General features: G+C 44.4%; 1 protein-coding gene across 2 annotated transcripts in view; it reads right to left on the reverse strand.

Moving 5' to 3' along the window:
* ZBTB34 (zinc finger and BTB domain containing 34) overlaps nucleotides 1-21,813 on the reverse strand; it is a 41,934-nt gene extending 20,121 nt beyond the window's left edge. The window contains exons 1-2 of one of the 2 annotated variants that reach the window (XM_089675291.1): nucleotides 6,077-6,138; nucleotides 3,511-3,610 (exon numbers count right to left, since the gene is read on the reverse strand). In XM_089675291.1, coding sequence (XP_089531417.1) covers nucleotides 3,511-3,607 — 97 coding nt within the window. In that variant the 5' untranslated portion in view covers nucleotides 3,608-3,610; nucleotides 6,077-6,138. Of the gene's footprint in view, nucleotides 1-3,510; nucleotides 3,611-6,076; nucleotides 6,139-21,726 lie in introns of those variants that run through there. The other variant, XM_089675293.1, reaches the window with a different exon arrangement.
* Between the last annotated feature and the right edge of the window lie 3,586 nt (nucleotides 21,814-25,399).

A 25,399-nucleotide genomic window follows, 5' to 3' on the forward strand; every position in this document is an offset into this window, starting at 1 on the left:
TCCAGGAGATCTGCGTCCCGCAAGGTGGGCAGCGGGTGATCAGGAGAGATGTCCGGCAGTCTCTCAATGGCTGAGGGAGCATCCGGGTTGCCTGGGAGGAGCAGTGGTGAAGCCTCCATAATTGAGGCTGGGGCTTCCGACATGTGTGGGTGGGCAGGCCTCAGGACCGGAAGGGTCTGTTCTGGTGCTGGAGGCGTGGGTGGCTGTTGTTTTCTTCCCCATGTGCTGCAGCAGGGTCGGCAGAGAACGGGAGTGCTGGAAGAGGATGGTGGAAAGCTCTCCAGGAGGCTGGATTGATTGCTGATGTGCCCATGGTGGAGGAGCATGATTACCAAGCGGCCATCCTCAAGCGCTGCTCGTGAGCGCCCCCCACCCCACCCTCCCAATTAACTTTTTATCCTTAAAACAGTATTAAGCCAAAAATGTAATAAATTGTAGCTTACCAATCATTACATGTGGTGGCCGTATTAGTTTTCTTTTGTTAGGCTTTTTTCTCTCAGTTTTCACCTTGTGATCTGGCAAGTAACATGTCACCTGTATTAGAGAGCCCCCACTCTGAATGACCAACAGAGGTACCTTTGGAAGTGTGTGTGTTGTGATGACTGGCTGTTAGATGTACTAGCAGATTTAGATGCACTAACACATTGAAGCCAAACTTCAGATCATACTGCATTTCTCTGCTGATCGGAGCAGACTCTACATGGAATCTGTCCCGTATGAAAGGGGCCTAACTACTACATTTTCAGGAAAGCTCCTGTTGAAAAACAGACTTACCAGCTGGATCACCAGATTAAAATAAAGGAAAGAAAGTCTACAAAAGAAACTGAAGGCAACCATCACATCTAAGAATTGGTAAGCTGTAATATAATAAATGTTTGCTTTTGGGTTTAATACCACTTTTATTGTGCACATCCACTGAAAACTGAAATGCGCTTTGGTGAAGAGCAACAAGTAATGGAAACCTAAACTTAACAAGAGCTGGTAATGTAAAGTTTATTTAGAACAAATGTCACGTTTCTAGAGGTGATTAGCAGAGCACAGGGTAAGTTTAAAATAAAAATAAAAAAAAATTTGGAAAACAAGACTTCAGAAACAAAATGACTTGGCAGCCAAAAGAACAATGTTTTGGAAAAAAACAAAAAAAAACTGCTGACTACGATTGGATGCTTGTTTTAAATGCTGTGCAAGATCGCAGAGTTAGGATCTACTAGTTATGACCTGCTAGGAGTTTGGATTCCCGTCTTAACTTACCAAAAGAACACATGCAAGGCTTCCAGCATGTCATTTTTCACTCAAACCTAGACAACCACATTAGTTACCTGCTCTGTGTAATTTTTGCACAGAGCAGCACCAATCCTCTTCTTTTTGGGTCCCCCTCTGATGGTCATGGCTCCCCCCCCCCGATGAGTACACCCAATAGCAAGCCTCTTGCTATGGGGGCACTCGAGAAAGCTCACTCCCGAGCTGCGCTCCGATGAATGGACACTGTCCATTCACACAAAGCGCAGCTAGGCCCCACCCTCACCCTCTCCTCATTTGCTCACTGGCAGTGATTGGCAGAAGCAGGAGTCAATGACAATCAGGCGGGAGACACCCACGGCTCTCATGCACATCGTTGGATCGAGATGGAGCTCAGGTAAATATAAGGGAGGGCTGAAGGGGGAGCTGCACCCACAAGGTTTTTTACTTTAATGCATAGAATGCATTAAGGTTAAAAACCTTTCTGCCTGTACAACCACTTTAAGGAAAAAAACCTTTTAGGTGCAGCTCCCCCCTGCCCCCCCCCTTAAATTATTAACTGATCCTCAACCATTAGCAGTAGGAGCTAATGGTTGAGGAGATTACTGAAACACACAGTAGAAGTACAAAGAAAAGCATACAGCTGAAACTCAGGGGACAGATCTAACTTTGTCTTCAAGGTATCTACAAGCTCAGTTATAAAATCATGCTCATCAAGGCAACACTGGAAAGCAATTATAAAACTATGCTTGGTAAAGAGTATTTCTACTTTTGCAGTCAAATTTGAGAAACCCCCCAATATATGTTATGTGTTTCCACTCAAACAGCAGGGATATTGGGATTCCTATCGCCCGACACCAGGGACATTTAGTTCCGGGTGTTGGGCAGGTAATTTCTTTCTACCTTTAGCCCTGCTGCGGGCAAGCAGCAGGGCTCACCTGTCAGGTGAAGCAATAGGCGGCAGCGTTGCTGCCAATTGCTTCACACAGTGCCAGCCTCTCCGCACCCCCGGCGTGAGGTCTCCTGGGCTCCGCTTGCCCATCTGGGGGCCGGGCTCGCCGTCGGCAAGAGGGGAGGGAGAAGAGCGGACAAGTCCACTCCCCTCCTTGTGCTGACCCGGAAGTGACGTTATGATGTCAATTCTGGTTCCCCGCTGAGAGATTTTAATGCAATCCCTGGGAAAGAATGTAATATGGTGCGATGTGCACCACATTCCATTCAGTGGAGCAGAGGGGAGACATGCAGGGTCTTTTAGACCTTGGACGTCTCAAAGAGAATTTGTCACCAAAAATCATCACATAGGGGACTATGTCCCCTATGTGTTGGAAAAAAAATATTTTTTTTTATTGTAAAAAGTGAAAGTTACACCCAAGCACTTACCACCCCCTCCCTTCCAAAAAAAATATTGAGGCCCCCACCCCCATATATGCGCACCTACAAACGTAAAAGCACACGCTGGGGCGCCTACGCGTCGACTGCGATACACGTTACATATCACTGCGCACACCAGAACGAGAGCAATAATTCTAGCACCAGACCTCCTCTAACACTAAACTGATGACCTATAAGGAGCCTTAAATGTGTTGACCTATACAGAATATAGGGTACTCAAGTTCGTCGCCATTTCACGAGCGCGCACAAATTTAAGGTTTGACAAGTTGGATATCTATTTACTTGATGCAACCTCATCTTTTATATTTTACAAAAAAAATAAGACAGTTTATTGCTTTTTTTTTGTGCCCTAAAATTAACTTACTTGTCTCTGCTTTCAGAAAATATATCATGTTAGGGGGTTTCATGTAATCTTCAAGCCTACAATGATTTTTTAAACGTGTGCAAAAAACGCAATAACAGCTCCGGCAGCGAAAGGGATAAAGTATAAGCCCTGACCACCCTTTCCTGACGAGCAGCCAATCGGTGCTGGTTACACTGCAAGGTCTCTCTCCTCCCTGCTAGTCCCCGGATGTGGTGCTGGAGAGAGGCAGGGAGGGGAGGAGGAGATAAACTGCACAATGGTAAAAATATTACACATTTAAGTCGCCATAAAGCATCTTTTGTTTTTAAAAGCCCAACATTCCTACAATCACCTCTGATTTAAATATCGTTTTGTTTAAAATGTTTTTTTTTTTTATCTGGACAAGAAGATTGTCACGAGGGACAAGTAGATTAGGGCCCCGATTTAGTCCCTGGACAAGTAGTTTTTTCAAAAATTTCCACATCCCTGCAAACAGCATGCCCAATTTTTTATTTATTTATATATATGTTTCTTACCTTTTAGATGTTTCTCAGGAGGATGCGTCATGGCTGACTGCAAGGTTTTTTGAATAATGTCAGAGTGAGCCTGTCTCAAGTCCATCCTCATTAGCATATACTGCAAGAAGTACAATCTTCTTTAAAGTTTAGCCACAAACAAAAGAATCAACACAAGTGGCAAAATTTACAGTGAGTATTTGTGTCCCTTGCCCAGATTCTTCTGTTTTTAGTTGAAACCTTGCTGTGGTGTGAAATCTTCTGGTGATGTGGGAGTTAATACAACTAGTGGGCTATCAGCCCCTCATCAAGAGAGCCCAACTATGCCTGTCCCTTTCCTTCCCACTCTGCCATTTATAGACGCCGTACACGGGATCTGTGACTGGAGGGGGCGGAGCTATCATCAACCTGTTCCCCATTCAAAGATCATGTTCCATTCAGAGAAGCTGTAGTACAACTTCTACGAATGGTGGATCACGCAGGAAAAAGCACCCATAGTCAAGATCTCTTGATGCAGAGTACATACAGGGTAATTACTGCAAACACAGCTGCTGAGCCAGACCCCTCAAACTAAAGTTTCAAGGATTTTTTCTTGCTGGAGTGTCCAGAATTGTGAATCTAAAAAAGTTTTTTTTTTTTTTTGTTATGCTACGTGAATGGGGACATGAAACACAAAGTAGGTGTTATTACAATTTGACTGCTAAAGTGTAAGTCATCAATAAGGGGAGTCGCAACCCCCATCCATATGAATTCCATATGGTGTCATGAAGAGTTTTCCACTCTTTGCCAAAAGTAGAATTCCAGTTTTAAATAGTTTCTCCACTTTGGCTAATCAGAGGAAGCCTTGTAGTCATGGTTAAAAATACAAGGCTTCTCCTGAATGGTAGAGAAGCACCAAGACCAACTCTCTAATTCCAACAGCAGACGGAAAGTCACTGGTATACTTCTGCTGAAGCACTGCACCATTTGCTTTATGTAGCAAACGCTACTACGGTATATTAAAACACACACAGCTGCCACATCATTCTGTACTGTAGCTGTTTAATGTGATATTTAAGCTGTAAATCCTCTTTAAACTGGCCATACATATGGATTTCTTTTGTTCAGTGTTCAGGCTATGAATGGAAGTGTGAATTAATTATGTGGTTGTGTGGGCATAAATTCAAGTAAAAAAAAGGGCACTTCAGGGAGGGGGCTTTGAGGGTAGGGGGTTGGGCAATGTGACAATGTTTGATTTTACACCCTAAATATGGATCTAACATGAAACACACTCCTCTCCTAAACCAATTACATGTAGGACACCTGAGTGAATAAAATGTTTAACATTTGTCATTTGTTCAGGAGAATTTTTTTTTTTATATACCTATTGGGCTCTGCCCACCAAGTTAAAGGAGAAGTAGGGCCAAAGCTCTTCTGTGGGTCACAGGAATACAAATAATTCTGCATTCCTGTGACCCATACTCAGCACTCACTGAGCTGGTCCAAGCTCTGGAGAGATCCTCCTGACTTTAAAGTCGGGATCCACCCAGATTCCTGAACGGCAGCAGACTCAGTAAGCCACTAACAGCCTTAGCCAGCCACCCCCATGCCCTTCACAGCTCGGCGCTCCTGTGAGTGCGGGAGGGGCAGAACAGAGAGCCTGTAACTGACAGTTACCAGCTATGCTCATTGAAGTGCAGCCTTTGAACGCTCAGTTCTTGGTCTTATAGCCTGCAGGGACAGATGCAGCATCGGACTAATGTTGCATCCACCTGGGTATGTGTATTTGCCTTTTTTGTTTGTTTCTAAATCTCAAACTTCTCTTTTAAATCAATCCCAACTAAGGATAAATAGAGCCAGCTGATGGAACACAGTCAAACTTGATTACAGCCAGCCCAACACAATATAAACCTCACTTATTCTGATCCAACCAAAGTCATGTTGCCAATACAAAGATCCAAACGGCACATAATGTCACTATCAAAGGAAATTTGAAAAAAAGTCCCCTGCAAGGTAACGTCAATATGCTAGTGTGCACCGCCACCTAACTTCAATTAAAACAAAGCCCTCCAGCGGCACGCTGTCACCGCTGTAGAAGCTTCCATCTTCACCCTTCTTCCTTTCAGGTTTGCAAGCGCGGGCTGTCTGACAGGCCAGACCGTGATTACATCACTGCATGTGTGCGGGAGTCACGGGCTACAGCACACGGCTCTGAAGGAATGGCATGGATATGCCGCTCCTTCAGGGTGCATGCGCCAGCTAAAAAAAATTAAATAAATAAAAAAATAAAAACCTCCTAAATTGTGCACAATTAGGAGATATTCATTTTACTTATAGGTAAGCTTTATTATAAGTTTACCTGTAGTTAAAATTAAAAAATGTTTACTATCACTTTAAATAATGTTCTTCAAAAGACCAGAAAACTATTTCTAGAAAGAGGAATTAAAAAAAAAGGTGACAGATGCTTCAATGCACTTAATGTGAACCATGTATGTATTTCAATAAATCTTCAAGGGAACGCTCCCTAATTACACACAGACAGCAAAAAGCTGGCAGTGTTTTACCCTCCCCTACGTTACACAAAATGAAGAAAAAAAAAAACAGTTACCTGGTAACCTAATTCCCATTAATCTTCCAGGACAGTTTATGAGAAAGATGTTCCACCTACCTAAAAACAGAAAACATATCTACAATGAATAAAGACAGCACAGTTGCCTAGTCTCCTCAGTAATAACTGAAGGCAGTAGTGGAATACCATAATAACAATATAATACAGAATGTAAGGCAGGAAGCCTTGCTGTCCTGAAAGATTCATTGAAATTGAATTACTAGATAGCTCTGCTTTCCCGAATCATCTTCCAGGACAGCTTATTCGAGGACAAGCCCATTTATTTCCTCTGTTTTAAGTATTCTGGCTTTCCTATTTTCTTTCTAGCAAGCAGTTTAGTATTAGATGGGAAAACTTAGATTACTCCATGAGTTATATGTTTAAACTTATTCTAAAAAAGTAACATTTTTAAAACTAACAAACGTCATATCGCCCTGCTCTGTGCAATAGTTTTGCACAGAGCAGCCCTGATCCTCCTCTTCCCTCTTAATGCATCGAATGCATTAAGGTAAAAACCCTTCTGTCTACACAACCACTTTTTTCCAAGAAAGGTGACATTTTTTAACCTTCCTACAAAAAGGTAGATGACTGGAACCAAGTATCACGCCCAAAGAGTGCATCTGGTAAGGCCTGAATGAGGGATTTGATCCATTGCTGGATAGAGCCTCAGCAGCCAGAACCCCTGAGCTATCCATGTACATATACACAAGGGCAAATACAATCTGAATATAATCAAAGTAATATATGTATAAAGAACTGACTCTAATGTCATGCATGTAAATATACCTAGAGTATCCTGTATAATACATACAAGATTGCTGAGGTGTATCTACATAGGAAAACAAAGAACAAAACTGCAATGAGGTCTATTACTCAAAAATGATTAACATCACATAGAAAGAGTGATTGGTTGTGAATTTCACATATAAGGCCTGAGACATTGAATAAAGATACCTTTGGTCATGCCAATGGAATCAGAAGTCTTATCTCTAAACCATTTTCTCACATGTTGTCTATGCACATTTATGCATAAAGACAACTATATTCCAGAATACACGGGTTGATTTGCTAAAACTGGAGAGTGCAAAATCTGGTGCAGCTGTACATGGTAGCCAATCAGCTTCTAACAGCTTGCTTAATTAAACTTTGACAAAAAACCTGGAAGCTGATTGGTTTCTATGCAGAGCTGCACCAGATTTTGCACTCGCCAGTTTTAATAAATGACCCCCATAGAGTACATTTTTAGGTATATTCATAAGAACAATTCTCCCAATTCACAGGGCCACTTATGCAAACAAGGCCTATACCACAAAACAGACCATTAGACCATTCTTAAAGGGTAACATAGGGAAAAAAATAAATATAGTTCATATATATGCGACGTAAGCCATATTGTAATAGAACGTTAGTAAAAAAAAATGTAACAAATTACCTTTCCTTTTTAATCTGCAGCACTGTAATTTCCTGTACAAAGCAATGCAATAGGACAAACTGGAGGCATTCTGTACACAGATGGTGTACTGAATGCTTCACCCCCCAAATGTCATTCCCTGCTGTGCAATTGGCTCACTGATTTTCCCAGAAGTCTGCACTAAGATACAGATCCGATTTTGGGCATCCTTGGCAACAAATATTTCAGTTTCAGTGAGGTACTCCCAAAGGCTTAATCTCGCCTAAAGGGATTCAGACCCTGCAACTTTCTTCATTAAGGACCTGCAAGTGCAGCAGCTGATTAATAATGAAAAAGTCACTCCCAATCACATTCACTTTGTACATGAACAGAGAGAAACTGCTACAGTGGATATAGAAAAGAATCACCCCCCTTTACAATAACCACATTTTGTTGCTTTGCTATCTAAAATTAAGACAGACGGTTTTTGCTTTATCCAGCTGTATTTACTCAGTACAACTTATAACATCCAAGTGAAAGATACAACACTAACATGTCAGAACCTACCCCCCCCCCCCCTTCCAATATTTGCCCACTCTCCTTTGCAGAGCTGCTCAAGTTCAGTTAAATTTGATGGTGACTGTGTGTGGACTGCAGTCTTCAGGTCATTTCACAGATTTTCAATGGGGTTTAAGTCTGGGCTCTGACTAGGCCAAGCAACAACATTCCCCATTTTCTTCAACCACTGTGTGGTCATTTTTGCTGTGTGCTTTGGGTCATTATGTTGGGAGGTAAACCTTCTTCCCATTGACAACTTTCTGGCAGAGGGCAGCAGATTCTCCTCAAGAATTCGACAGTATTTTGCTCCATCCGTATTTCCTTCTATCCTAACAAGTGCTCCAGTCCCCGCTATAGAGAAACACCCCCATAACAGGATATTACCACCTCCGTGCTTTACTGTAGGACTGGTGTTATTTGGATGGTGAGCTGAATTGGATTCCGTCAGACATATAAATTTAATGTTCGGGACAAATAATTCAATTTTAGTCTCATCTGATCATAACATAACACAACACCTTTTCCCATGTGGCCTCAGAAGGTGCGTTTTGACAAAGCTCAGTGGTGACTGCATGTGGCCTTTCTTGTGGACGGCTTTTTTCTTGCAATCCTCCCATACAAGCTACAATTGTGGAGAATTTGTGATATTGTTGTCACATGCATACAATGACCACTCTGTCATGGGCAGCACAGTGGCTAAATGCCTGGCAGTACTAGGGTTGTTGGTTCGAATCCCAACCACTGTATCACCTGCCTGGAGTTTGCATGTTTTTCCTGTGCCTGCGCGGGTTTCTTCTGGGTACTCTGGTTTCCTCCCACACTCCAAAGACATACTGGTAGGTTAATTGGAACCTGTCTAAATCGGCCCTAGTATGTGTATGTATGAATGTGAATTAGGGATTTTAGATTTTACTCCCCTTGAGGGTTAGGGACTGACGTGAATGTACAATATATATGTAAAGCGTTACATAAATTGACGGCGCTATAGAAGTACCTGTAATAAATAATAAATTCCTGCAACTGCTTCAGAGTTGTTGTAGGCCTCTTGGTAGTCTCTCTGACCAGTTTCTCCTGGCTCTTTCATGCAATTTGGAGTGACGTCCTGATACAGGGAGGGTCTGTGTTGTAACAAATACCTCCCACTTCTTAATAATAGACTTCACTGTGCTTCTAGGCATTGATAAAGCTTTTAATTTTTTTTTTTCTCCTGACTTGTGCCTGTCCACAACTTTATCCTGTAGATCTCTTTACAGTGCCTTGCCACCCATAGTTGATTGTTTGCGTCAGTTGCACTACCAGGGACTGAAATGCTCCAGGAAAGCTCTTTTCATGCTACGCTAATCAAAATGACCACTGCTGATCACAATTGGAAGTCAAATGGCTTTGGGTGATTAACTAAACCTGAATCCTTTTTAGGAGGGGGGTGATTCTTTTTCCAATTACGTGATTCTGTTTTTAAATTTTTTTTCTGACATGTTGGTGTTATATTTCACTTGGATGTGATAAATACAGATGGATAAAACAAAAACTGTGTCTTCAATTCAGTAAAATGTGATTATTTTAACGGGGGGGGGGGGGGGTGATTTTTTTTTAATGTACCCACTGTATTTCTTCAGAATAACAAAAGGTAGGAAACTGCAACAAAGTTTGGTAAAATCCCTGCAATATACACGTCACTCAAAAAAAGTTTTTTCTTAACAAAAGTGGAGTTACTCATAAACGAGTCCAGACTTGGAGGTAAGTTAACCACTTCACCTCTTGACAGCGGGGATACTAACAAAAGTAGCCTAAAAGAGCCCATAAATGCAACCCCTCAAGGTCATCTGTCCCTGAAATCATGGGGAGTATATACTGGAAGGCACCTGCAGCTAGCATGAAGGCCTGAGGGAAAGTAAACTATCTGATGTGCCTGTTAGGCTGGAATAGGCACGAATATTGCGGAGACTAAGGAGGTTATTTACTAAAACTGCATGATGTAAAATCTGGTGCAGCAGTGTATAGAAACTAATCAGCTTCCAGGTTTTATTGCCAAAGCTGAAACAATAAGTTCACCTTTCATAACACGTTACATCCATATTAAGGGTGTAACATGTTATGAAATGACTGACCCCTGCTCCCCCCGGATCCCCCGTTTTCATAACTAGCAGGGGATCTTCTATCAAATTTTTAAAAAATGTGGCTGTGCTGGGCTCCCGACAGCCTTAGCGACTATTGGCTTGTGGCTCTCAATGAACTACCAAGGCGCTGTAAATCCCCTTACCTTTAGCAGAAACAAGACTGTCTAGGTTATTCAGTTATACACAGATTGCCAACAAGCATGCAGGCAATAATGGGGTTTAGTTAGATGCTACTTGCCTGCTATTTACCTTAGGAATTGGCAGCACAATGCTGAATTTACAGGCCAGTGCCCTCATCCGTAAATGAAGCAATGACCAAAGGTCACAATTTCGAGAAGGTTCACTGATACACATACTTTCCTTCTCTCAAATCTCAGTTATTCAAATGCCTCAAGAGTGATCTATCATCTCCTACTCTACAGAGAAAGATATTTTGAAATCTTATCTTTTGATATAAATTGGTGAAGTGTTTATTAATAGAAAAGTGTGCTTAAATTTGGGTTAAGGTCTGTTTTGAGCGATAAGTTTGTAAAAATGGGAACAAATACAACTGGCCAAAAGTGAGGATAAGTAGATAAAAATCTATTATAGCACAAAGACAAGCCAGTCGATTCTAGAGTGCTGAAGTCCTAGCTGAATAGTGCATAATGCCAAATGAGGTAATGCAGCTGGCTTCAAAGGACTTCACAGGACACAGCTCCTCAACAGATAGAAAGAATACCTGCAGTAGTAGTGTAAAGGCGGCACAAGAGGGCGCTTCAAAGTGCAGCAGATTAAATAAATTAAAAAAAACACAAAGAGTCACTCACATGAAATAGGAGTAAAAGTGAATATCTAATAAATGACTTAATCTGCTGCACTTTGAAGCACCCTCTTGTGCCTCCGCTACATTACTACAGATATTCCTTCTATCTGTGCTGTCTCCTTTACAAAAGTAAAGATAATCCTTAACACAGGTGCTTCCCTACCCTTTAAGGAGTTCCTGATGTCGGGAGGCAAGTTTATGATCATGTCACCACCGTGATTAGCTGTCACAGCAGTCACGTGATCGGGAGCTTTCAGTTAGGCACCGATAATTTTCATGGGAGCTCACAGGGCATTCGCTCTCAGCACAGGTTTGTTTACATTTTGGTACCCATGTTTGCGTACTCTCTGTGCAGAGGTTGAAGCGATTGTAAATGTGCATAGTTCTTCCTCTTCTGTGGTCCCCCGCTAGCACTCCTGGCTCCTCCCCCATCAAGTTCCCCTCTAGCAAGCTGTTTGCTATGGGGGAAATCATGCAAACTCACTCCTGAGCTCCTCTCAGTGTGTCCACTGACACAGAGCAGGTCCCGCACCCCCCCCCCCATTGACTGTGACTGACAGCAGCAGGAGACAATGGCTCCTGCTGCTGTCTCTAAGCCAATGAGGAGGGAGAGAGTCGAGAGAGCTGCTACTTTCATGCACATAGCTTGATTGAGATTGGGCTCGGGTAAGTATACAGGGGGCTGGAGGGAGAAGCTGCATGGAGAGAGTGCATTAAGGTAAAAAAACCTTCTGCCTTTAGAATCACCTTAACTAGAACCAAAATCTTAGAGGGGCTTTTGGAGAATGACAGCACACTGAAAATCTGAATCAAAGAGTAGCTGCTACCCATAGCATTGATAAGTGCTGTGCATACTTAGACATTATTTTGCAGCAGACCAATACACAGAGGTGTGAATATACAGCCTTAGTAAAATGAAAATTGATCAGCTGCTAACAGTTACCCAATACACCCCAGATCTTTCGTATGAGCAATCGAATTACGGCAACCATAGCAACAGTACTAAAGTTTATAGGATTTTCTCAAAAACTCATCGCCTAGCTCTTGGAAATAACGCGCTGCTTTCCCAGAAGTCTGCATAGAGAGCTTGAAGTTTGGTTGCAAGCATCAGCAGCAATGTTCTGCACCAAGTGTTTAAAGTTGGGTGATATACCACCATATCTGCAAGTCTAACGGCTCGTTCACATCACCCCACTAAGCTAAAATGTGTGCGCACTCGTGTACGATGTGTAGGTGCAGTGTGATGCATTGTTACAACAAATTGTTGTTTTCTATGTGCCCTTGTGTTAAGCCTACACCTAAACATTTTGGGGGCTCCTGCATGCCCCAGGTATTCCAATTCCTTGTTACATTTTCCATGATATCAAATAAACATTCAGAGATGGTGGAAGCCCATCATAATGACCACAGCAGGCATGCACATCCAAGAAATCACCAATAGTCTTCAAATACAGAAGAAACAGCAAAGTGGTTAAACTCCCCAGTATCTATCAAAAACTTAGTGAACTCGCACTTTATGACAGCCTTTCTTATTCAGATGAACCCTTGAAATACTTTTCAGATCTAAGGGAATCCCTGCTGAAAAACGTTTCATGGAGGGTCAATAGTGAAGATGCACCTTTCATTGGTGGTCAGTGAGGAGAATGCTCCCCTAACACAACTACAAAATATTGCTGGTGTCACGCTGTTGGCCCCAGAACTATGCAAGAACCATCACAATGAAGGCTGATCAGCTACAACTCAAGAAGCCCTAGCAACCTCTGGAGGAACCCTGGTGGTGAACACTTTCCAATACAAGACACTGACAATAAAGAACACAACAAGCATGTGCACACCCCGGAACTCAAGCACAAATATGTCACCAATAGCTTTGACACTTAGGTGGATTAAAGTTTTTGCTGAGAAAAAATAATCCCGTGTGTGATCTACGTACACTGAAATGATTTGAACAAGCTTTGTAGCAGAGTACTACCTGTTTCTGTTCTAAAGAAAAAGCTGCAAGTTCCACTATATTCTTGGAATACTGATCCCTGAATGGGAGTACCTGTGTTCAATCTAATCAGCTGGTGCACTTGCAGTGTTCTGAGGAAAGCTGCAGTGTCTGCATCCCTTTAGAAGTAATAAACCCTTAGGTAGTATCACATCTAACATATAATTTCTATTTCTATAAAAAATTTTCTTATCTTAGTCCAAACATTTGGAAAAATCAGTGAACCAATCATACAATCAGAATATTACATTTCTGGGGAAGTTCTGTATACCCACTGTGTACAGGCCTGCAGGTTGCCATATAGCATTGAATTTTACAGAAAATGACAATGGCTGCAAATTGAAAAGGAAAGGTAACTTTACATAACAGGATGGCCTGTGTGGCGACTGGGTGTTATATTTAATTTGCTATTTTTTCAACAAAAGTAGAGTTAGGCTTTAAGAGCCAGCCCACACTGGTGCGTTGCCCTACCGCAATTGTGTTCAATGTGCATTATTGCACAAATTACATATGTTGCATTGGGAAGCCTATTCATTTTGAGTTTGCTGTGACACACCTTAAAGTGTTACTAAACCCACAACAGTAAAATCAGTCTGTATATGCAGTAAAGCATGCATGTTATACTCACTGTGGACCCTAAGGGGTTAATCTTCTGCATTGTGTAAAAAGGTGGTTTGATCCTTTCTTCTCTGTTCCTCCCCTTTTTCAAGCAACCACCTCTCATCTCCAGACTAAACCATAGGCATGCACCTGCTCAGTTTAGTGTGTATTGCTAGAGAGGTTTTTTTTGTTTTGTTTTTTTCCTTGGGAGAGTGCATGGAATCAGCACAGGGCCAATCAGCACTGTCCAGACAGAGGCCAGGGGATCTGCATCCTCCTAGAGCAGAAAGAGAAGCTTTAGCTAGTGCTAGCCTAAACACAGATAGAATCCACAAGACTGCTCTAACTTCTGATGAGAAAAGGTATTTACCAGTTTATATTTACTAAAATAATTGCATTTCAAAGTTCTGTGTACTGTTGGAGACCAGATATAGTGAAAGCAGGGTTATGGGTTTAGTAACACTTTAAATGATACATGACAACGTCTTTATTGCAAAGCACAGACCGTTCACATCTTTGTGTTGTGATGCGTTACAAAGTACATGTACTGCAGTTCCTTGTGGTGATACGCAGTATAAATGGAAACACAGTATACACATTGCTGTGCATTTTTGGTGACACATGGTAAATTCACAAGGACTTGAACGATCATTTAGCTAGGTTCCCTTCTATGCAGCTGTGTGGGCTGTAGTTTGCAAGGGCACAACTGCCTATTCATTTGAATGGGCTGCATGCCTCGTGAAATACAGGGAAAAAGTCCCTGCACTATTTTTGTAATTGTAGCCTGCACGGGAACTGCAGGTACAGTGTGGTTCCCAGTGCGGGTGCGATTTCCAGGCAGCATACCATTAGGATTAATGGCTCCCGCCCGCAACTCCTGTGTTTGATTGTGTGGTTGGTTGCAGCGGTGGGAAGAGGTACAGGTCACACAGTGGCAACAACTTGCACAGGCGTGAACCTAGACTGAATGATAAAACTTCCACAATGGCTGATTACTTAAAAACATGTATGCAGATAGTCAGTGCACTGTGATCCAGCTGCAAATGTCACTAACATCACTTTCCTTTGTTTAAGACACTGTTCTAAAGCCCAATCAATTCATTAGTTTGGTTGTCCTAAATTCTTCCCAGCCTAATTTCCATGACTAGAGTTAGGCATGAGGTTTAAGCCACGCCTGAAGGTAAAAGGTGTTGGCAAACATAGTGGAGGGGGGGTGTTCTGGGGACGCCCAGCAGGAAGGGTGTGATAATTGCCCTAGACATGTTTTACTGTTTCAAAAGGAGGATCAAACAGTCACCTAAAAAAAAAAAAAAAGAAAAGAACACACACATGATTTATATGCAAGTATGCAATCAAAGACCTTGCCATTCCTAGGACTGCTGGAAGCATCAATGTTGCTGAACGGGTAACCAATTCTCAGCACACATTGAAAGAATATGTTACACTTCCATAAATGTTCAACAGATGTGGTTAAAGCAACGGCAGCATTAGGTAACAGTATCTATCCATAAGAGCTGAAACAACTTTGAAGTAGAAGATTAACTGCAATAGCCAGATGTACTAGAAATCCCAGAGGAACTGCATCAGAAACAGTGCTGATGTTATATATAAAATATATATAGTCAGAACAGCCATCTTTCACCATGACGACAATCAGATTTTTTTGTGCAATAAACTATTCTTCTATACAATAATGGACAACAGCAGCCATTTATCGCCAGTTGTACACAAAACACAGCAAGCCATTAAAGAAACCCTGTAGTAGGTACAAGGACCATTATAGTTGGTCTTGATCTTCCAGAAAATACTAGTTCCCTGGTTACGTGTTAATCTTGATCTGAAGGCTTCCCCAATCTCATCCAGGCTAAATGAATTCAGCAGCACTCAGATGAGCACTTTTAGGATCAGAGCTGTCAGAATTCCAGTGGTAATGGCAGAGTAAACAGCAGATCATTATGGTGTGTTATGGGATTTTCACTGGCTGAAGGCAGAAGACACTGGGCTTCTAATAAACAAGTCCATATACACCATCCCCTATTCTCTGCTCTGGTGAAGGCTCCAAGGCTAAGTCCTCAAACTGAGTTGACTTTATGTACAGTTCTCATCTGATTTTACATTGGATTAAATCTGTATCTCAACTACAGAATGATATGGTACTTAAATTCCATATTCACTCGACCCAAGAGGGTCATAGGAGCCTTTTGTGTGCAGAACCTGTCAGCCTACTGCCCAATCACCACACATCCACACTACTACCATATCAGTGGGTCTCCTCAGTCTGTGATGGGGGAGAGTCTCTGGAGGCAACCGAGACTGTGTTGTCCTGATCTCTTTGTATAGTGGTTGTAAAAGAATAGGGAGTTTCAGCAATGGAGGGGTATCATAAACTCAATATGTGTTACAGTTAGGGTTACAATTCTCAGGAAACATTATGTGGTATGTACAGAGGAGAAAGAACCTCAAAGTGGAGAGTCTCCAGGATAGACTGGATAATTGGGGATTCTGAATTGAATTTGTAATGGATATGGAGGAATGAGAGGGGTAAGGGTCTCTGAAGAAAGGTATTTTCTCATTATCAATATGCCAGTATGGTAGATCCCAGTTGTTGGGGGGTTTTGACCTTCTGGGCAAAGCATGGAGAAATAGGGTCTCAGGCTTATTATACAGATGGTACAAAGAGAGGGGCTCAGGAACATACTGGGTATAGAAAGGCACTGCTGTTTGCAGATAACCCAGGAATTGGGGTGAGTCTCTGGGATGATTGATGGTTAATGGTTTCAGGAATGTACTGGGATTGAAGTGTTCTGATTGAGTGCAAACAATTAAGGGTTTTTGATGAGAGCCAGGTCTTGATTTAATTATGTACCAATGAAGGAGGAACAGATAGTTTCTCATTTCATTATGTGCAGGGTATTAGGGGTTTTGGAGTCCCAATTGGGAATTATTAACCTAATCGGGCAGAAGTTTTAGGACAGAGGTTTTGAACTATGTATATGGAATGCAGAAATAGGGGTCCCAGGGTTTTGAAGAGCTGATCTCATTGTGTACAGGGTATGAAGGAACAGGCATCCCAGTGACTGGGTGAATATAAACAGAGGGGTAGAGGGTCTCCGTTTCGGGAGAAGATCTCGTATGCCAGATATGGGGAAAAAGAAATGTGGGGGCTGATCTAATGATGTGCAAGCTATAAATGGGAAGGCAGTAATTTGGTGGAGAGAAGGGCTGACCTCAGAGTGCTGAGGAATAGGCAAGGGGGACTCTGTGATTTGGAGGTGATTTTATTACATAACAGGAGGGTTCAGTGATTTTGGAGCTAAGTGCAGCATATAAAGGACTGTGGGTTTTCAGTGACGGGGGGGGTTGGTATGGATAAATGTGGACATAATCTGTTTATAGAAAGTGAAGGTTGGGGCTGGGGTTGTTAGAGGATCTCATATCTTATTATGTGGGATTTAGGTGGACAATCTTGCTATGTACAGGGCATGGAGGAATACAGGGTACTAGAGATTCAGGGCTAATCTCATGTACAGGGTAAGAAGTAGTCATATTGATTTGGGAGGAGATCTTACTATGTGCAGGGAATGGAGGGATGATGGTTGGGGAAGGGACTAACTGATCTCACTATGTACAGAGTGTGGACCATCTCAGTGATTTAGGAGGGAATCTTATGTGCAGGATATGGAGGGAGGATGTTTGGGGGTTGGATTGATTGATCTCACTATGTGCACAGTATGGAGAGGCTCAGTGATGGGGGGGGGAGGAGGAGGGAGATCTCTCTCCATGCAGGGTATGGAGGGATGCGAGACTAAGTTATTTGGTTGGGCTGATCTCATTAAGCCTGGGTATGGAGGGGCTCAGTAACCTGCCGGCAAGTGGATCTCACTATGTGCAGGGTATAAAAGCATGGGGGGCTCCCTATCATTTGGGGTGAGAGGATCTCAGTAAGCACAGGGTATGTTGGGGATTGGCGATCTGAGGAAGGGTGGCATCTGACTATGTGCATAGTATGAAGGGATGAGGAGCTCAGTAAGTTTTTATTATGTGCGCGTGGCAGGAAGTTTTCATTATGTGAAGGGTATGGATGAATAGGAGGGGGGTCAATGATTGGTAGGGGAGTTTTCATGTGCAAGGTACAGAAATTTAGGAAGTGATTGGTAGGAAGAGACTCAGTAATGGTGTGGTGTGGGGACAGGAAGGGGGCTCTTATGTGCCCAGTGATTGGTAGAGCTAGGGGTTCTCATTATGCACAGGGCATGGAGGAATGGGAGAGTTAGGTGTTCAGTAATCGTAGGGAGTTCTTATTATGTACAAGGAATGGGGGGGGGTCTTGTGTAGGTTATGGAAGGGGCTCAGTGATTGGTGAAATTATGTGCAGTACATGCAAGATATGGAGGGATAAGAAGCAGCTCAGTGATCGGGGGGGGGGGGGGGGGGTCAGATTTCGTGCAGAGCAAGGAGGAACAGAAGGAGGATCAGTGATGAGGAGTGGTTAGGGGTCTCATTTACAGGATATGAAGAAATAGAAGGAGTAGGGGCTCTTACGGATGGGAATACATTACGTACAGAGCGTGGAGATAGAGGAATAGAAGGGGGCTCGGTGACTGGTGGTGGGGGATCTCATATACAGGGTATGTAGGAACAGGGGCTCAGTAATGGTTATTAGATACAGTGATTGGTTGGGGGGTGTTCTCATTATGAGTAGGGTGAGAGGGAAAGGGTAGAGGCTTAGTAGTGAGAGGGGGCTCTTGTTATATACAGGGACTTGGGAGAGGTAATAATGACAAGGGTATGTATAGGTGGGGGCTCAGTGACTGGTGGTGGATGGGGGTCTCATATGCAGGGTATCCAAGAAGAAGGACTCCTGAAGTTCCTAAGTAATGTTTATGATATTTGGTTATTATAAGGTTACTATATATACACGCTGTGATTGGTGGTAGTGTGGGTAAATGTAATGACTGGGGGGGGGGGGGGTGTCTCATTATGAGCAAGGTATGAGGGAAGGGAAGGGGCAGAAGCTCATTAAGAGGTCATTATGTGCAAGTTATGGAGGTTTAGACGGGGACTCAGTAATTGGTGGTTGAGGTCAATAATGGAGGTGGTGGCAGGGTCTTATTATGTACAGTGATTGGGGGATTCATTATGTGCAGGAAATAAAGGTAAAGCTATAGGACGGAGATCGGTGACTGGTGGTGTGCAAAAGGGGGTGGGGTCTCATTATGTGCAGGGTATGGAGGTATAGGAAGGGAGTCAGTGATTGGGGGGTTGGTTCTCATTATGTGTGGGGTGGGGGGGGTTCTCAGTATGTGCATTTTATGAAGGTATAGGGGGGGCAATGATTGGTGGTGTGTGAGAGGTTATCATGTGCAGGGTATGGAGGTATAGGAGCGGGGTCAATGCTTGGTGGTGTGTGTATTGGGGGGGAGGTTCTCATTATGTGCAGCGTATGAAAGCATAGGAGGGGGGGTCAGTGACTGGTGGTGTGTGAAGGGTTATCATTTGCAGGGTATGGAGGTATAGGAGGGGGGGGTTGCTGATTAGTGCTGTGTGAAGGAGGAGGTGGGGGGAGGGGGTTTCTCATGTGCAGGATATAGAGGTATAGGAGGGTGGTCAGTCATTGGTGACGTGTGTATGGGGGGGTTCTCATTAAATGCAGGGTATGGAGGTATAGGAAGGGGGTTGTCACTGATTGGTGATAGGTGGGGGGGTGCTCTTGTGCAGGGTATGGGGGTTCAGTGAATGGGGGGGATTCTCATGTGCAGTGTATGGAGGTATAGGAGGGGGGACGGTGATTGGTGGTGGGGGGGAGGTTTCTCATATGCAGGTATAGGAGGGGGGACCAGTGATTGGTGTGTGTATGGGGGGGGGGAGGTTCTCATTATGTGCAGGGTATGGAGGTATAGGAGGGGGGTTAGTGATCTGTGAAGGGGTGGAGTTGTTTCTCATGTGCAGGGTATGGAGGTATAGTAGGTGGGTCAGTAATTGGTGGTGTGTGAACAGGGGGGGGTTTCTCATGTGCAGGGTATAGGAGGCGGGCCAGTGATTGGTGGTCTGTGGAGGGGGTTCTCGTGCAGGGTATGGAGGGGGGGGGGGTCAATGATTGGTGGTGTGTGTGTATGGGGGGGTATTTTGTCAGTATGTGCAGGGTATGGAGATATAGGAGGGGGCTTAGTGATCTGTTAAAGGTTCTCATATGCAGGGTATGGAGGTATAGGAGGCGGGTCAGTGATTGGTGGTCTGTGAATGGGGAGAGGGTTCTCATGTGTGTGGTATAGGAGGCAGCCAGTGATTGGTGGTCTGTGGATGGGGTTCTCATGTGCAGGGTATGGAGGTAGGGGGGGGATCAATGATTGGTGGTGTGTGTATAGGGATGTATTTTGTCATTATGTGCAGGGTATGGAGATATAGGAGGGGGGTTAGCGATCTGTGAAGGGTTCTCACGTGCAGGGTATGGAGGTATAGGAGGCGGGTCAGTGATTGGTGGTCTGTGAATGGGGAGAGGATTCTCATGTGTGTGGTATAGGAGGCGGGTCAGTGATTGATGGTCTGTGAATGGGAAGGGGGTTCTCATGTGCAGGGTATGGAGGTATAGGAGGCGGGTCAGTGATTGGTGGTCTGTGAATGGGGTTCTCATGTGCAGGGTATGGAGGTGGGTCAGTGATTGGTGGTCTGTGAACGCGGAGGGGGTTCTCATGTGCAGGGTATAGGAAGCGGGTCAATGATTGGTGGTCTGTGGATGGGGAGGGGGTTCTCATGTGCAGGGTATGGAGGGGTCAATGATTGGTGGTGTATATATGGGGGGGGTATGGAGGTATAGGAGGGGGGTTAGTGATCTCTAAAGGGTTCTCATGTGCAGGGTATGGAGGTATAGGAGGCAGGTCAGTGATTGGTGGTCTGTGAATCGGGAGGGGGTTCTCATGTGCAGGGTATGGAGGCATAGGAGGCGAGTCATTGATTGGTGGTCTGTGAATGGGGAGAGGGTTCTCATGTGGGAGGTATAGGAGGCGGGTCAGTGATTGATGGTCTGTGAATGGGGGGGGGGGGGATGTTCTCATTATGTGCAGGGTATGGGGGGGCGTGGAAGTCAGTGATCCGTGAAGGGGTTCTCATGTGCAGGGTATGGAGATATAGGAGGCAGGTCAGTGATTGGCGGTGTGTGAATGATGGGAGGGTTTCTCATTTGCAGGGTATGGAGTTATAGGAGGCAGGTCAATGATTGGTGGTCTGTGGATGCGTGGGGGGTGTTCTCATGTGCAAGGTATGCAGGTATAGGAAGTGGGTCAATGTTCTCATGTGCAGGATATGGAGATATAGAAGGGAGTGGGGGTCAGTGATTGGTGGTGTATATATGGGGGGGTAATGGAGGTATAGGAGGGGGGTTAGTGATCTCTAAAGGGTTCTCATGTGCAGGGCATGGAGGTATAGGAGGCGGGTCAGTGATTGGTGGTCTGTGAATGGGGGGGAATCTCATGTGCAGGGTATGACGGTAAAGGGAGGCAGGTCAGTGATTGGCAGTGTGTGAATGATGGGAGGGTTTCTCATGTGCAGGGTATGCAGGTATAGGAGGTGGGTCAATGTTCTCATGTGCAGGATATGGAGATATAGAAGGGGGTGGAGGTCAGTGATTGGTGATGTGTGAATGGGGGGGGAGGGTTCTCATGTGCAGAGTAAGGAGGTATAGGAAGCTAGTCAGTGATTGGTGGTCTGTGAATGGGGGGGGGGGGGTTCATGTGCAGGGTACAGGTATTGGTGGTGTGCAAGGTATGGAGGCGGGTCAGTGATTGGTGGAATGTGTTCCTAATTATTTCAGGGGTGTGCAATCATAGGAGGGTCTCCTGATGTCCGGGGAGACGCTCACATTGATGGAACGAGGGATCCCCATGTTCGGTCCAGGGGAAGGGGCTCCTGGTGTACCCCTGTGCCGGGTATGGAGGAACGGGGCCCCAGGAATGTCTCCTCCCGGCACAGGGCCCCCTATATTATGTGGTGGGGAGGGCTGTTCGTTCCTAAGGCCGGACCAGGGGAAGAGCGGGGAAGCCCGTGTTGCGTTGGACACTCCGGCGGAGTATCTACCATTGGGGGGCGCTGCTCGTTGTGCCGCCGCTGACGTGTATGAGGTGTTTTCGGGAGATGTGAAGAATAAAACTGCCCTCCTCCTTCTCCTCTCACGCACTCCGGTCTCCGGACCCTCACCTGCCGGGAATGAGCCGCCCCGCTGCTCCTCACATCGCTCCGAACACCTCGGCCGGGCCCAGCGCGCTCCGCTCTCCTCAGCTGCCGGAAACACTCTCAGGCCTCGCCCCGCACACACTTCCGGGTCGGCGTCCCTCCTGCCGGCCCCACCCATCGAACGTCACGTCAGGCATCTTCCGCTACAAGGGGCGCGTCTTCACTTTTGTAATTCAATCAACTTTATTGAAACCACCTGTATACATAACGGTGTGTAGACTTCTCAGGCAGATGGTTAATGTTCTGCAGACAGCGGGTAAATGTCTGATTTCCAGGGACAATGCTGAGGGTTATCCTTGGAATTGTCTCTGATATAACCACTTGCCATCCGGGCCAATTTTGGCATTTCTCATACCCTCCAGTGGATTTCCCCCGCATCCTGACCAGGCCATTTTTTGCGTTATGGCGCTGCATTACTTTGACAATTGTGCAGTCATGCAACGCTGTACAGACCTTTCTTCCTAACAAATAAAGCTTGCGGTGGAATTTGAGCACCTGTGCTTTTTATTTTTTGCGCTATATACAAAAAAAGACCAACAATTCTGAAAAACAATATTTTTTACTTTTTGCTATAAAACATATCCACTAAAAAAATTTAAAACATAAAATTTAATCATAAAATTTAGGCCAAAATGTATTCTGCTACTTTTTTTTTTTTTATACTGGTGATAGCAACAATCAGCGACTGCGGCCGGCATTCTGACACTGGGTGGGAATTAACTGCCACCCCCCGTGACACTAATACAGTGATCAGTGCTAATGAAAGGCACTGACACTGTACTAATGACACTGGGCAGGAAGGGGTTAACATCTGGGCAAAGGGTTATCTGTGTGCTGTGTTTTATTAGGGAACATGCTGCTGTGTATTCCACTGCTGTGCAGAGAAATACAAAGCAGTATGCAGGAGAGAGACCTGTGTTGTTTACTCACAGATCTCTCCCCTTGTGTTACTCAGCGATCGCCGGGTGCTGGTGGGGAATCTCTGGCCAGGACCCAGGAAATGACATCCGTAGCTGCGAGGCAGCAAGCGTGGGCCCTTACCCAGGAATACAAATCACGTGTATATGCAGTAGTTCTAGTATAGGGCAGCAGGCAAACAGTTAAAGTCAGCATTTATTTGCTAGAAAATTACTTAGAACCTTCAAACATTATATATTTCCTGAAGGCAGAGGCCCTGGAGAAAAAAATGTTGGTTGTAATTTATTTTATGTCACACTATATCTGCACATCCATTTACCAAATGCAAATTATCAGGAAAAAAATACATAAGAATTTTAGTGCTTACAAACTCAATATACACAATACTCAACTTTTGGTAAAATAGGAAAGATGATTTTGTGCAAAGAAGACACCAAAGATGTCAAGATTTAAAATTCTACACACCTGTGAAATGGCAATAAACAACAGTACCTAAAACTCTCCATAGGAAATGCAAGAAGTCTTTTCCACTTGGCATATTGTAATAACATGGCCGGGTAGGTATATTACTATCCCAGGTAGACATCATATGACATCCTCCTGCTCTTGTGTTCGCCCCCTGGGTGCATAGTGTCTCAGTCTGTGACCATTGTATCCATCAGACACAGTGGAACGGAGCTATCACTTCCAGGCCGCTGTGATCAGCCCAGTACCATGTGATCACTGACCAATCACAGCAATCACATGCTCACCAAGTAATCAATTATGAATGACAAAATTGAAATATCCTCCTGCGCTCAACTATGAAATTACCTAATACATAGCCAGCTGCTATCACCTATTCCCTATACCTCACCACCACCTCAGTCCAACAAAAAGTGCTTCAATCTTCAGTGTACACTATAAGTACTCTCAGTGACACTCTTTGTGACTTATCCCACAGTGGCTAAAGTGCCTCCTGACCTCCTAACATCGACCCTTAAGGGCCACAACACCTTGGGTAATCCTCAAACCAGACGGCTTCCCACACTATGGCTCCACTGACTCCAAACGGGCTCCGATTATAACTCAGCGCATCAAATATCCCTTTCACACAATAGGCTCAGTCATGCATGACGGGGTAAAGAGAAAGACCTGCATAGTGTAATACCGCTTTATTAATGAAAAAACGCCAAATAAATGGACACTCACATTAAAATCCTATTAGTACAGCAGTTTCCCATGTGCTATGGGTGTACTAGGGGACTCGGGTGTACCAAGATGGCGTCAAAACCGGAAGTGCATCACCGCACATGCTCTCTACGCGTTACACCATGATAGGACACGTGGCTTCCTCAGGATATCCTTTATATAATTATGAATGACAGCCATTCATGATTCATTAGTAACTATTGTGATCTCTGTGATTGGTCACAGTGATCACATGGTGTACCAGGCCTATCAGAGCATCAGTTAAAATGATTGCTGTTAAAGTGATCATCACTGTAATAAGCAGTCACAGTGTAAAAAAGAAATCACCTTCTTAGGTAGTACAGTGTCACTATGGTGACACTGCACTACTCTAGGGACAGTATGTTAAAAAAACAAACATATATACACACACACACACTCTGTCACCAGTCAGTGTCCCTAACCACCACCACCCACTTAGTGTCCCTGATCACCACTACACCAGTTAGGCCCCACGGCCAGTTTGGTGCAGCTGCCAGATTCCTTCAGTGACAATTTGTAGATTCTTGTGACTGGAACGACCAAGTTATGTGATCAGCAGTGGTTGCTGAGTCCTTTTAAACTAATGGCGATCTGACAGCAGCTGCTGGCTGTTCACATGTAGCCGCACATAGAGCAGTTAGCTGCAGGTAGGGACAGATGTCCGAGCCTGGACACAGCTGCCAACTGCATAACCCAGTCATTCCAGCAGCAAGGATCCGCAGATTCTTCCCACAGGAATCCGGCGACCACACCAACCCTGTTGTGTAAAAGGAGCTGTACAGTGTCCCTGATCACCACACCAGTTAGAGTGTCCCTGATCACCATCAAAACAATCACAGTATAATCATAAGGACTTGTTCACATAAGTGATGTTCCTTGAAGAGCCATCAGTGTTCAGATCGCTCTTCAGAAACCATTTGACAGGCAGTGAGAACGTATTGTATTGCCTCCTCACCACCAGCTTTAATCCCTTGTAACCCACACAAGCAATGCCATTCACTTGAGTGGGTCATGATCGGCAAGAGTACAGGGGGTATAATTCCTGCCAAAGCTGCGAAGCAAAGAATCACACCCATGCCATGTGTATATCGCAGCCACTGCCTCTGCAGCTAAAGGGGGTAGCAGTTGAGGGGTGAAAAAAAAAATGCAGCTCAACCTCCAATCACCACCACAATGTCGCCAGACCAGTGTAGCTAGAATCAGTGTTCCTGATTGCCATTACACCAGACCGGTGCTGCGAGCAACAGTTTTCCTGATTACCACCACACCAGTCCCAGTGTCACCAGACCGGTTTATGTCAGCAATTGTGTTCCTTAGAACTGCCACATCAGTGAAGTGTTTCCTCTGCCTGCTGCCTGTAATAACCCTGGCTGGTTTATTGACCATGTTTCTGCCTAATGTGTGGGCCGATCCTTTGCCTGTTTGCTGATCATGACTCTGCCTGCCCCTAAACTGACCCATCTGCATATCCCACTGACTGTATTCCTCTGAGACACCAGTCCCAGCC

This window comes from Staurois parvus, unplaced genomic scaffold, assembly GCF_062004578.1.
Source record: "Staurois parvus isolate SC_StPar_1 unplaced genomic scaffold, SC_StPar_1.0 ptg000154l, whole genome shotgun sequence".
Lineage (NCBI taxonomy): Eukaryota > Metazoa > Chordata > Amphibia > Anura > Ranidae > Staurois > Staurois parvus.